The sequence below is a fragment of the Triturus cristatus genome, chromosome 12 (assembly GCF_964204655.1).
Source record: "Triturus cristatus chromosome 12, aTriCri1.1, whole genome shotgun sequence".
Taxonomy (NCBI): Eukaryota; Metazoa; Chordata; class Amphibia; order Caudata; family Salamandridae; genus Triturus; species Triturus cristatus.
In genome coordinates this window covers 12397404-12411662 of record NC_140595.1, presented here as the reverse complement: position 1 = coordinate 12411662, position 14259 = coordinate 12397404, and the positions used below count along the sequence as shown (strand labels likewise).

At 46.1% G+C, this 14259-nt stretch overlaps 1 protein-coding gene across 1 annotated transcript in view; it reads right to left on the bottom strand.

Moving 5' to 3' along the window:
- Positions 1-4533: 4533 nt before the first annotated feature.
- The window catches only part of RNF126 (ring finger protein 126), a 107321-nt gene continuing 97595 nt past the window's right edge, over positions 4534-14259 (bottom strand). Inside the window, exons 8-9 of the mRNA XM_085639980.1 lie at positions 10890-11005; positions 4534-5662 (exon numbers count right to left, since the gene is read on the bottom strand). Coding sequence (XP_085496106.1) covers positions 5513-5662; positions 10890-11005 — 266 coding nt within the window. The 3' untranslated portion in view covers positions 4534-5512. The remainder of the gene's footprint in view (positions 5663-10889; positions 11006-14259) is intronic.

Below are 14259 nucleotides of genomic sequence, written 5' to 3'. Positions count from 1 at the left end.
AGCATTCTTGAAGGGGACACATGATAAGTCTTGTATAGTGAACAATCACGATGCAAGACGCCATCATGCCAAGCAGTTGCATAAAGACTCTGGCTGGTAATGATTGGTTGGGCTGAAACGGAGTGAAAAGACACTGAATCCTGAGAATTCTGGCTGCATTGGGAGAGGCTAGTTTTCTTAGTGTGTCTATCGTGGCTCCCAGATAAGTCTGTGCTTGAAGGCTGCAAATGGGACTTCAACGCATTCACTGTAAACCCTAGTTGGTGTATCAACTGGTTGAGACACTTCTTGTAAGTGCTGACTTTGATGAGCCAGTCTTCCAGGTATAGGAATACATGGATGTGCTGTTTTCTCAGATGAGCCAGGCGTTTGGTAAATACTCTGGGAGCAGTGGTGACTCCAAACATTAGTACTTTGAATTGGCAATGTTGGCCAGCTATCAAAAATTTGAGATATTTGCGATGAGCAGGGTGAATTGGAATGTGGAAATATGCGTCTTAAGTCTAGAGTAGACATGAAGTGGCCCTGCTGTAGGAGTGGGAGCACTTGTTGAAGTGTCACCATGTGAATCCAGAATAGGTCTCAAGGAGCCATCCTTTTTGGGAATATGAAAATACAGGGAATATACGCCTGACCCTTGACATTGTAACGGTGCAGGTTCTGCGGCTCCTTTTAGTAAAAGAGGCTGGGCTTCTTGATTGAGCAGGTGTAAATGTTCTGCTGACATTCTGTGAGAACGAGGTGGGGTATTTGGAGGACTGGTGGTAAGCTCCAGGCAATAACCATGTTGGATAATTCCTAACACCCATTTGCCTGTAATTATGGACCGCCCAATGGGGGGGAATTGTTGCAGTCTTCCCCCGACAGGTGTAGCATAGTCTGAGGGTGGGGGGAGGGGAGTGTGGGGAAGTTGCTTTTTATTTGGAGCAGGGGAATTACAGGGAGTGCTGCCTTTTCCTCTACCCTTAGAATTGTTCCCTATGTAACCTGCCCGAAAGAATCCTCTTGAAGGGGACGGTTGGTTGAAAGGAACCTCTATTGGAAAGGAACTGGAGTGCCCCCACAGATTTGGTGACCTCTGTGTTCTTTTTCACTTTTTCTAAAGCCTGATCAACATCAGATCTAGAAAGATGTTTTTTGTCGAAGGGTGTGTTCAGAGTGAATTGTTGGACCTAGGACTTAAAACCAGAGATCCCTAACCAAGCATGTCTCCTAAGAAGAATGCTGGAGTTGACCTCTCTAGCAGCGTTATTAGCAGCATCCAACGCACACCTTATTGAAGAGTTAGAAGTTAGTTTCCCTTCATTTACGAAGTCCTGGGCTCTGGCTTTATGCTCATCTGGAAGATACTGAAGCAGCTGCTCCATTTCATCCCAGTGGGCCCTGTCGTATCTGGCTAAAAGGCCCTGCGCATTTGCAATGTGCCAGTGATTGGCCGCCTGTGCTGCTACGAGTCTGCCAGAAGCATCAGTTAATTTGGACTCTTCATCCGGTGGAGGAGCATCCAGAGATGTTTGGATATTAGCCCTTTTACAAGGATTAGATACAACTAGTGAATCTAATGGTAATTGCCCCTTGATAAATACTGGATCAGTGGGGGAGGAGTTATATTTTTTATCACTCTAGGAGTTAATATGCGAGCATGCACAGGATCCTTAGAAATGTCATCTGCGTGTCTCATCATGCCCTTAAGCATGGGAAGTGTCTGCAATGACCTATGTGCGGACCCTGAGGTTTCAAACACAAAATCTTCCTCTAATGCATCTTTGTGTAGTGACACTCCATGATATTGCACTGCCCTGGCAATGAGTTCCTGGTAAGCTACATTGTCATCTGGGGGGGCGATGGCTTGACAGAGTACAGGTCCGGGTCGCTATCTGTTGGGGGATCAATAGTATAGCCAGACCATGGGTCTACTCGCAAATGTGTACCCACTTCATCAATATTATCATTTCTATGGTGAGATTGCAGAGAATCCTGAGGTGTAATCTGTAAAGGATCAGAAGGAGGAGAGGGCGGTGGTGGAGTGGATGGCAGTGGTATATGAAAAGGACTGGTGGCCACAGATTCCCACTTTAAAGGAATTTTGTTTGTGTTTTTGAGGTAGTTTAGCGTGTATTCGACCTTTATGAGGGTTAATATAGAGTTATTTTTGTTTCAATCCTTTTTTGGTGGGGCAACGTCTAAATTCGGATCGGACGAAGGCGGTTTCGTTTTCGGCGTTGAAAGTTTTGGCTCTGAACCAGATCTTTGCTTTGATCTGGATGGTTTTGGATCCGAAGAGGGCTTTTGGTGAGTAGATACGGAACCGGAAGGCTTGACAGTGTGTTTTGGAGCCGAGCCTGGAGGTAGGGAACCAGAAACGTCACCTCAGTGCCTACCTTGGCCAGATGACAGAGGTGGTCCCGAAGCCTTGTCTTTTTTCTGGGGAAGTTGGCGGGGCAGGGGTCTTAGGTACTCACGTGACCCTGTCCTTGAGGCAAATCCTCGATGTAGAGGTCTATCTCGAGGTCCGAGCCAGATTCCTGGCTGGAGAAGATCTCTTCTTCCTCTGCCACTAATGCCCACACATCTTCTTGATCGGAATGTTCACCAAAGATGTCCGGTGTATCTTCGATGCTTTGACGCTGCATTTCTCAACGTCGGGCCCGACAATCACAAAGAGTTTTCTTTGATCTAAATGATTTGCAGGCGCCACAGACTTCCTGCTTGTGCTCCGGAGACAAGCTCAAGTTACACACTTTGTGTGAATCAGAGTGCGGATACTTCGTGTGGCACTGAGGGCAAAATTTGAACAGTGTCGGTTCCATTGACTGAGAGCTAATCCGACGCAGCTAGGCCAGAAGGCCGTCCACAAAGCTTTCCGATCAAAATAATTTTTTGGTGACCAAAACGATACGCGTAGAAGTGGGAAATGCGAACAAGAACAATACCGTTGAGGTAGAGAGGGTTGTGGGTCGACGGGAACCGAAGAACGGTTTTGAACTGGAGCACAGCAACAAACGTCCAAACCTGATGGAGGAAAAAAAACAATCTAACAATTGAGTCGATGCCCATGCACACTATCACCGAAAGGAGGAGTCACCTCACTTTGGGACTGGAAAGACTTCTTCGAAGAAAAACAACTTGCAAACATCCGGACCCAACACTAGATGGCAGGAGTATGCAAAGCATGAGATCTACAGCTCACATGCCTCAAACATTCTCTTTACAGAGTGAAGAAAAAAGGAGCAATGCTCCGGACTGCAGCTGAAGGCACTGTAATAAAGGGACTCATGTCAAGGCGCATAGGTGGTGCTTAAATTCAGTTCTGTTAGTCACTTCTGAAGAGGAATGACATTTATGCGGAGTCGCATGGCGGAACCTACACCCCAAGCAGTAATGCGTTTGAGTTTTCTGGATCCAGTCTGCTGCCTGGGGAAGATTCACAGGGTGAGGAATTTCCAGTTAGAGAGTATCCACCAGAGAGCATCCAGTCTATTGTGATTCAATAATGTGCCCCCGCAATCCCCCTACAGATTGAGGAAAAAACACACTGGAATTCAACAATCTCCCCACAAACTGTAGAAAAGGTTGATAACGCCAGCAGGAATCAGAAAAGTACCAAAAAATAAGAGGTGGTACAAGATCTTGGACTATGAAATGGGTCCCTTCATTATTCACATTGCGGGAAGAACTGCAAACAAATGTCCTGTTTCTTCTGGGAACAGTTTTTTTTTTTTTTTTTAAAGGAAACAAAAATATTAAATTATATTTTCTTTTAAAGAAAAGGCATTTAGCTTCCAGCATGGTGGCAAGGAACGTTTTATACGCTTACAAATCGAGAAGGGGTCCCTTCCTGTGAAGGTGAAGGTTTTCCCAGATCCCAGTCATCAATCAAAATATACAAAACAAAATGACTAGCTTGAGGGCGCGGGAATACATATGGACTGCGAGGCGGCACCCAGAGAACACTCCGCACTCACCGCTGAGCGGGCCCCGCCGCTATCCATCTGAAGACTGTGTTCACTTACACCATGCGCTACTTCCAAGGAGCTGGCAGCTACTCCTGGGTCTTTTCAAAGCCACAGCCTCCTCCACATGGCTCTGGACCTACCCATCAGAGCACATTCCCGGAAAACAAAGCGGCGAGTAACAACCACCGGCATCCTGCAAACGGACTGAAGCATATTAATCTCCAACTGCCTCTCAAGCACATGTGGTGGCAACACCTATGGCCCTTGGCACAAGAAAAAACCCCTTTCAGATCACAGAGGCTTGGCTTCCTGACAACCACGGCAACCAAGCAGTGGAAATTCCATAACGGCATACCACCTCGGACAGAAAATGGGTAAGGCAGGCTGGGACCGGGATTAGGAAAGGTAGGGATGGACTTGTTCTTTTAGGTAAGGGTTCAATTTAAATGACAAAACTTCGAGGATAAATAAAACAAGGCCAACTTCCTATGTTTATGCACCTCCTTAGCTATTGTGTAAGTTCAGCAGGGTCAGCAAAGAGGACTTCAAATTCTGTGGGAAGTAGCTCAGATTAACATGTCTTTCAAAATTGCATTTATTGTTAAAAGAGCAGCAGGTTTTTACAGCAAGTCGCCCGGTCATTACAGCAGGTCGCATCCAGTTGTGGTTCCAGTGCTGGCTCTCACAAGATGTGCACTGGTGTCAGGAGTCGAGTGGGTGCATGGCATGGGGTGCAGCGGCAGGGGTACGGGAGACCCAGCTTTAGGCCAGACATTCTGTAAAGCCCCCAAAACTGAACAAGTCCTCCCATGCACACAGCACTAGGGGGCACTATCAGTGCCAATCACTTACTGGTTGCTCTCAACATTACTCCAATTCTTCTGTGCTGCTCTCAATGGGCTGCAATGTCCGTCCTCAGAGCAACAATAATAATTTAGGTCACAACTCCACCTCTAGCCCTGAACTCTTGAATAGAGGCGCAGAGGGTAAGTGGGGAAGGGAGAGGTAGGCTACAAAACACCTATGGATTGTATGTTCAGCGGCCAGTGCAAAGTGTCTAGTCACCAGACACCATTTGGGTGCATCTCAACTGTTACACTTTAATTTAAAGGTTAAAAACTTCAAGGCATAAAAAAAAGAAAGGGAGGTAGGATCTCGAATTTACCACCATATGAACAGGTTCCTTTAAGTTCTGTCTTTCACTTTTCGGTTGATAACACCGCATTTGTAGTTAAAAAGGGGGTGAGGGATATAGCCAACTTCTGATGTGGCATCATGTTATCACGAGTCCGTTGGGGAGAAATCTCAGAAACAGCCATTGTCATCTCAGACGGACCTGGAGATTGCAGACATGACGCGAGCTTGGCCTGTGGCAGCCGTGGAGCTGCTGCAAAAGATTCTGCGTATATGACTGCTTCCGGTTTCAGTTCGATGACTTCTCGGCTGCTCAAAAAGTTTTAAAAAACCGGAGGGCGCGCACAGGAATGGAGGAGAGGACACAAGGGAACGAGGAAGGGAAGAGGTGGGAGAGGGGAGGAGGCAAAGTTTTTTCAGGTTCATGAGTTGCTGGCAGAGTTCTCGTTACTGGGAGAATTGGAAGACGAAGACGACGATGATGAGGAGAAATTCATCCCAGTCAGTCCAGGGGGGTTTGTGGCTGTGTTCTGTCCAGTTAAACTTTTTCGACACACAGGACACGTGTCATGCTTCAGTAATGTAATAAGCCGGAGAAAGATGGAAGAAAAAAAGAAAAGAACGGTTAGGGATAAACAATTCAAACCCCTGGCATAATCTACACCTCTGGATCTAAGTAAACATGCGCATCTACACAAAGTCAACCTGTAATTACAGAATAATGGCTAACTCTACAAACTTCGACCAATATCATAATTTCAGCTATTTAATTTCGCCAAAAGCTTGGCGGATGACATGGAGGTGCATTCATGCAACAGCTCGTCTCGGTTGTTGCTTTGTGGACTTCTGCATCACATTGAGTTCAAGAGAGTGACCCCATAAATATATTAGGCATAGTTTTCCCTCCAATAGAGAGTTCTGCGAGTCCACTTTAGCAGTAGACAGATGTATGAACGGACCCAGTAGTCCACGCATATAAAGGCACTATCATCCTACTCGTCTTCTGTGCATGCATGATCAGCATCAGACGGGAGAGTGCTTGGAGGCAAGGCTTAGACTCTCAATGAGCCAGGCAGTGAGGCTGCACCTGGGTCTTTCATCCCTAGAGACTCGGGATCAAGTTTGAGATTCCTGGCTGCATTAAATAAACAGTACAATTTGAAACCTTTGTTGGAAAGCTCAGGTGTAAATCGGAGTCAGCTTTAAAGTCCCCACGCTCCGACCTTTACCCCACAGCCGTCTGGACAGAGAACCTTGAAGAGCGACTTTGCCTATGCCTTGCTGTCTATGCACACCATGCCCCACCTTCCTTCATCCCCACGACAGATCCATGTCAATGGGTATTTCTTACAAAAAGGTTTATGTTACTTACCCTGTCAGCATCTGTGTGTGGCATGTAGTGCTATGAATGCACAGGCTTTGCATACTCCTGCCGTGTAGTGTAGGGTGCGGGTGTGCGCAGGTTGTTGCTCTTCGAATACGTCTTCCGTGTCACGAGGTCAAGCGGCGACTCCTCTTGGCGATAAGCAGCACGGGCATCAGTTTAATTGTTAGATTGTTTTCTCGCCGGCGGGTGAGAATGGAGCGTATGCAAGTAGAAGTAAAGAGGTCTATGCATATGAAAAGGTACAAGGAACTGCAAGGACCACAGGTTGCCGGGGCGGAGGGAGGGCGAATGCGAATCACCAGCATTACATGCCAAGAACAGAGGCTTACAGGGTAAGTAACAATTGATTTGAGGCATGTGTAGCTGCAGATACACGTGTTTTGCATAGACTGTACAACAGTCCTCTTCTGGAGCAGTGACTAGCCTACAGGTGTTGCAGTTGTTTGGAAAAGTGTACGTAGCGCTGCCTGACCCACATTAGCTTGTTGGCACGCTAGAACATCCACATAATGCTTAGTGAAAGTGTGTGTGTGTAGACCATGTAGCTGCCTTTCATATCTCCGCTCTTGGGATATTGCCCAGGAAAGCCATGGAAACCTCTATTTTACGAGTAGAGTGCGCTTTAGGGGGTATAGGTAAAGTTCTTTTAGCTTTGACATAACAGGTCTGTATGCATTTAATTAATCATCTAGAAATGTCCGATTTGGATATAGACTTTCCTTTCTGAGGAGGCAAAAAAAGCAACAGTTGTTTGATTTTACAAAACATTTTTGGTTCTGCCAATGTAAAACATTAGAGCCCTCTTAACATCTAATGTCTGAAGTGCCCTTTCTGGAACAGACCCTGGTTGAGGAAAGAAAACATGCAACTCAACTGATTGGTTAAGATGGAAAGAGGAAACCACATCTGGAAGGATTTCTGGGTTTGTGAGAATGATCCCTCGGTCCCTGCTCAGCTGGAAGAATGGTTCTTCTAAGTTCAGTGCCTGGAGCTCACAGGCACGCCTAAGTGAAGTGATCGCAATAATAAACGAGACCTTCCAAGACAGAAATTGGAGGGAACACTCATGCAATGGTTCAAACTGTGGACCCATAAGTCTGGTGAGAATAATACTGAGATACCTCACAGGTGCAGCTGGAATTCTCGGAGGAATTTCTCTTTTATGGCCTTCCATGAACGCCTTAATAACTGGTAGTTTGAACAAAGGTAAGTGCTGCCTGTTTTGGAGACAGGCAGCCACTGCAAATAGATGTAAATGTATTGAAGCAAAGGCAAGGCCAGAGAGCTGTAAATGAAGACGGCAGCAAACAATATTTTGCACACTTGCATTAAATGGGTCAATGTGCTTATGATGGCAAAAAAAACCCAAATCTTTTCCTTTTAGTTGCAAAGCATGCTCTAGTCATAGGCTTACGAGCTTCTTTGAGAATGGTCATACATTCAGGTGAGAGATTCCGCTAACCGAATTCTATGACCTCAGGAGCCAAATTGCGAGGTTGAGTTCCTATGGATCTCGATGCCTGACTTTCCCATGGTTCTGAGTGAGAAGAAGTGGGTTGAGAGGAAGCTTCTCGTGGGGAACTACGGACAGTTTGAGTAGTGATGTGAGGCTGGGTTGACAAGCCCATGTGGGAGCCACCAGAATGAGGGTGAGACATTTGCCTGAGCCTCCGAACAAGAAACGGAAGAGGGAGAGGCGAAAAAGTGTAGGCCAAAATCCCTGACCAGTTCCTCCATAGAGCCTTGCCCTTGGATAGCGGGTGTGGGAAACTGGATGCAAGGTTAGGGCATTTTGCATTGTCTGTGGTTGCGAACATGTCTATCTGGGGAAACCCCACTTGTGGAAGTATGGGAGGAGGATGTGGGTGGAGTTCCCAAGAATGGACTTGTTGTCGCATCCTGCAAAGTCGTTGTCTGTTTCCAGCAGGTGTTCCTTTAACAGATGGATGTTGTGATGTATTGCCAATGCCAAATAGTCTGAGATAGAGAGATAACTGGAGAGAGTCTGTTTGAAGTGATTGGAACCTTCGGCTCGGTGCGGACACCGATTGCTGTGGCTGTGCTTTTGGTGCCGATCCCAAGGGCGGGGCCTCCGTAGCAGATGCTCAGCGCCAACCCTGGCCTGCTGGCAGTGGTGGCCCGGTAGCCATATGTATTGTCTGAACCAACTGTTTCTCGGTGGCAGAATAGGGACATCAGTACTTACAGTACACTGAACCAGGGGAAGGTCCTGCATCCGGAGGTCGATCTCCAAGTCGGGGTAGGAGACGGAGTCTTCTATGGAAGCGCCTCCTCCTCAGCCGCAGAGGCATCGTGGAGTTCCTTCTGCTCCTCCTCAAGATCCTGTTGTCCAAAGATGTTGAGTGTATGGTCTCTACAGTGCTTTTCCCTGCAACGTGCCCTTCGGGCTCATAAGGTTTTCTTCAACCGAAACGATCAGCAGGCCTCGTAAGTCTTCTTCAATGTGATCAGGAGACAAGCACAGGTTGCAGACCAGGTGAAGGTCAGTCCACAGGTACTTGGTGTGGCATCTCGGACAGACACGGAATGACGTCCGTTTCATCAGCAGGGCATTCTAAGGCGAAGACGAAGAGATACAGAGATAGGCCCAGAATGGCGAGGCTCTAAAGGCCGTAATTAGAGCATGTCGATCCAGATTTCGAAACACAAAGATGAGAATGTGTTTAATAACAATACCAATGAGGGTACGGGTGAATTACGAACCGAAAGGAGCCCGAAACAGTCCCGAACCGCAGTAATACATGCCCGAACCAGATGGCAGGAAGAAAACATCTAACAATGAGGTTCATGCCCATGCACATTTTCACAGAGCAGGAGTAATTTCACCTAGTGACATGAAAGACTTTTTCAAATAACAACTTGTACACATCTGGATCCAACACCAGATGGCAGGAGTATGCAAAGCATGGTGTATCTACAGCCACACATGCCTTGAACATTCTTTTACAGAATGTTCCTGCAGGGAGTATCTGCCTGTCCTTAACCCTCAAATTCTCCACTGAACTTAGTTGTATATGTCTGGAAGGCGTTGGGGGGAAGCCATGAGCCTGGTTACCTTAAAGCTGGCTTCCATTTACACCTGAACCTGCCAACACAGGTTTCACTGTAAGAAGATCCCCAGATGAGGCATGGCTTTTTCTGTGCTAAGCTGCTCTGGGGAAAGTGCATACTTGATTGCAGAACCTGAATGAGCTTGGTACCACTTTGTTTCTCCTGTATGCTCAGTCAATTCAGACTACTAAAATGTAACTTGCCGGTAACACGCTGCCACGCCTGGTATCTCGCCATAGTTCAAGCGTTGCTGTAAACGATAACCAACAGAATTTGCGGGTGGATTGCGACTAGTATTTACAGAAGAGGCAGCTGCTTCCTCTGGAACAAACATTAGGAATTAAGGCATTCAGCTCAGCAGTGATGTGTTATGAAACGGAGCGCTCTTCTCCGAAGGTACCTGCTCCATGGAGGCCAACGTGGGCCAATAATGACAACAGCCCCCAAAACAGGGGAGTGAAGCCCAGCCTCCAAGGAGCTGGTACCTAAGCGCACTGAGCCTCGTGTGAATCAGCATCAAACATCACAGGTGGGATGTTCTTCATTCTAAGAGTTAAGATTTATATATTTTTTGTTATCACTGGATTGCCTGGGTATGGTTGGTTTGTAGCACTTTAAACTTGCAGGAGATTTTCCCAGAGACCTGCTTTCTAGTGGAGAGCATGGCTACACTTTGGGAGCTGCTACTCCTCGTTGTGCAGGATGGGCAGATTCTGGTTCAGCAGGAGACCTGGGCTATTGCTGGTCAGGAGTATCCTACACCTCCTTTTTCCTGGAGGCGGACTAACGAAGTCAACTTTCAATGCTCACAAATGGACCCACTTCCATGCTCGCGCCAAGTCTTGCTACAGGGACACCCTAGGGAAAGCCTCAGAGAAGTAGGCAGAAAGTGCAGGGCCTCCAGAACCAGTGGTACCTGCTCAACCTATGCATGCTCTACTCGTGATCTTGTGTCAAATTCCATGGGCCTCTGTTCTGCTTATTGCTGCAGAAGCAATTCCAGGGTGAGGAGGAATGCATCGGAGAGGGAGGGGAATCCCATCTGGAAGGTATAGCCTGGTGCACACTGTTTAACCTGGATCAGCAGTGCAACACATTAGCAATGAGTCTTACACATACAGCTGCTGTCCGGTATTTGACACAATGTTCACTATTCCAGAGACAGCACCAACTTCAGTGTTACTAAACAATGTGCCCCACTTACACAAGAACACAAAACAAGCTGACAGCAGAGCACTCAGCACAGAAACACCCTTGGATCCACATCAGATACCATTGAAATTAGAAGGATTGTGTCACAATTCATTACACTGTACATGTTCAAGGTATCCATAGCTCACCTGTTCCAGCCAGGGCACTATACAGTCGTTGTGGAATAGGTGATTGCAAGGCAACTGCCTTACTGTTTCTCCCTCGTTATAATCCTCTTTGCAAACCGGGCACTCCAACACAGAATCTGAAGAGCAAGATCAAGGGGGGGGGTTTTAAAACATTCACATGGTCTTCTATACTGCCTCTTCAGCAGAGCACAACTCATGAGATGGGGGAAGGGATTGTGTTAGAGAAGACTTCAGCTAGCTGAGGGAGCTCATTCAGCCACAAAAAGCACAAACAAAAAAGAGCGTAGGTAGACGGCCTATAGATACACCTGGACCATAGTTTGTGTGTTACTGTGCGCTTTGCAGAGCTCGGACTTCACCTTCTACTTCTTTGCACTAGGTAAGTCCTACAGTACACCCACCATCATCACTCAAACCACCACACTACAAAGCAACAAATGGTAAATCAGGAGGCAAAAAAAAAAAAGTAAATTTGCATATCATTTTATGTGCGTCTTATGACCAACTACCTGAATGACACCTCTATTCCTGTAGGCCTGCAGATCAACAATGCCCCAGAAATATTTATAGATGATGTAAAATATTGGTTTGACGGTCGTTTTATTTCCAAACAATGCTATAGGCATTGGACGGTGTTAGGAATTGACTCCGGACTACAATACACTGAAAAACGCACTAAGGAGGCCCCAGATTCTAATGCCAAAAAAGTTTCAGCCAACTTGGACAGATCTATAGCTGAGTTCTAAAGTATCACGTTGAACAAGAAACTGTCCCCACTACAGAGAGATATCCCCAACTCAGATAAAAACATCACTTGCCCCTACCTTTCAGACAAACACTATCAGACTCCTGCCCAAGGAGGGTACGCTGGTATGTATGACCAACATCGCAGATGACACAGGACCTCATACACGTTTTTCAGACCCACCGATTCTGAACACGATACAGCTAATTTCCACCCATCTCACGACCAATATTGTTGGCTAACCCTCATTTGTTAAGGACAAGCAAGGGGTCGTGTAAAGGCCTGAGGTGGATAGTAAGGTCCTACCAATCAGTGGAATCAACAGACTAAAGAGTATTAGCAATGGTACCTCCTCCCCGCATTGCAATAGCTCCTATTTTTATTTTATCCAAGTGCATCTGGCCCCCCCTTCCCACTCCCAAGATTTCAGTCCTAAGTACAGGTTTATTTTTTATACCAACTATCAAACCTAATTTCTTCAATACCAAACGTGAACTGCATAAACCTTTCAGGAAAATAACAGTAAACTTGGTCTTTAAAGATCAAGAACCCCCTTGTAACCTGAAGGTTAGTGATGTTGACCTCCAGCCACCATTTGTCCACTGACTCACATAACCCTAAAAGAAAAATAGCGTCTGGAAACATTACCGGAAGGGCACCGATGCCCTCAGGAATCAAAGGAGGTACTCCTCATCTAACACAAACAACAATGGAACAACACACTCCTTTCGCAGGACAAAAACCATAACACCATGGTCAAATTAGCAAAGATGCCAACATTGCCATTACGGATGCCCTAACCTACAACCAAGACAGTCCGAGGCAACTTTCCAAACGAGTTCAGAATCAAAGACGTATACATATTAAAAAACACGGAGCTATGGAAGAGACTTGGGCTTTCTTGGTGGCAATAAAGACCAATCCCTTAATAAAACCGCACGCACTCTAGTGGTCTATACACAAATACTCTGAAATTCCTCCAGGTCACTGTACAGGACTGCAGTTCTATTTTAGAACCAATTTATCATTATATTGAACATTTCATTAAAACCATTGTACGCAAGACTATAGGTTCCGTTCGAGACGCCGCTGGTTTCATCAGTGGCAAAGGCAGGGTCCCTTCCAGCCCTGAATCACAGCATGTGGGCACATTGGACAGAAAAGCTCTCGATGCGAATATCCCCCAACATGAACCTCTGGGTGCGACCGAGGCTGTGGATTCATGGTTGCCTCCAGTGACTGTTCCAGCAGCTACATCACTTGCCTTGTGCAAATTTCTCAAACAAAAATAAAATGTTCTCCTTTGAATTAAAGACTAATTCGGCACAACAGTTTTCTTCGGACACTGATAACGTTGTTGGTATCTGCACTCCTTCAAATTCTTCTAAGTATATTCCGACAGGTGAACTGAGATGACAGGATATTGGCTCTCCTGGATTCTTGGTTCGTAATTGCTCAATACTTACTGTTTCTTGCCAAACTTTTTTGCGACAGTGCCTACTATTCAGAGCTCTTTATCTTTAAGTTGAACCTTTTCAGTAAATTACTGGTAACATGCGGTGGAGTTTAACTTTGCTGTCCCCTCTTGGGTAAATAGAAATTCATTTTGTGCCGCCCTGGATTGCTTGACACTGCCGTAGTGTACTATGTGCCTGCTCTATATTGTGTTTTCTCTCAGACTGCCTGGTTTTCCACCAGGACTTGGACTTTACGTTTGTCAACAATCGAAAGCCCTTAACGCTCTGGAGCTCCACTTTAGGGCTCTCTCATATCTCTATTTTCCATTTGAGCTCTTTAGCAAGCAAGGACTGTGCACTACTTTCTTTAGTGACAGACGGTAAATGTGCCCGACTGCCTCCTGATAGTCCCAGTCACCCGCGCTTCCCAGTCATGGTCATTTTTTTCTTTGCCCCACAGGTGGCTACAACCTCGATGTCTTAGACTTCACCCTGATGATGACCCTGCGTAACTCACCTTTAGAGGTGGAAACGTCAACATGCTTAGAACTTTGGACTGTTTTTTTTATGACTAAAGGAGCAGAAGGAACAAATTACTGTAGCTCCTCTCAAATCTAATAAATCCTTGACAGCCACTATTTTTGTTCAACCTTTGTCTTACCTTTAACTGACACAAGCACTGAACGGCTGCACTCTTCACTTCTGTAACAGCATTTTGGCAATTAATCTAGGGTTGATTATAATGTAACTGCTTATTTTAATTTCATTGAACGCTTTACTCCTCTTGCGTTTTTACATTTGATGTGATTCAGATGCAGCTTAGGGCCACACTCATCCTTCGCTCACACAGACCGCTCTCCGACAGGCTTCAAGCCACACTGCTGGAAGCGCTCTCACAACCCGTACAAACCAGCAGCAAAGCCAGCCTCTCATCCACACACATCAGAATGGAAGCCTTGATTCCACGGTCGGCGAACACTTTGGGATCTTGAACAGAAGAGGCATGAAACCGATATAGAAATGCTGCAACACTTTACAATAGCTGTGGCTGACAAAGAGCCTCTTCATTGACTGGAGAGTTCTACGTGTGGGTATTGCAGAGTGGAGAGTGCATGAATGCAAGAATGAGTTAAAGAGTGGGTGAACAGATGCACAGAGGGATGAGTGA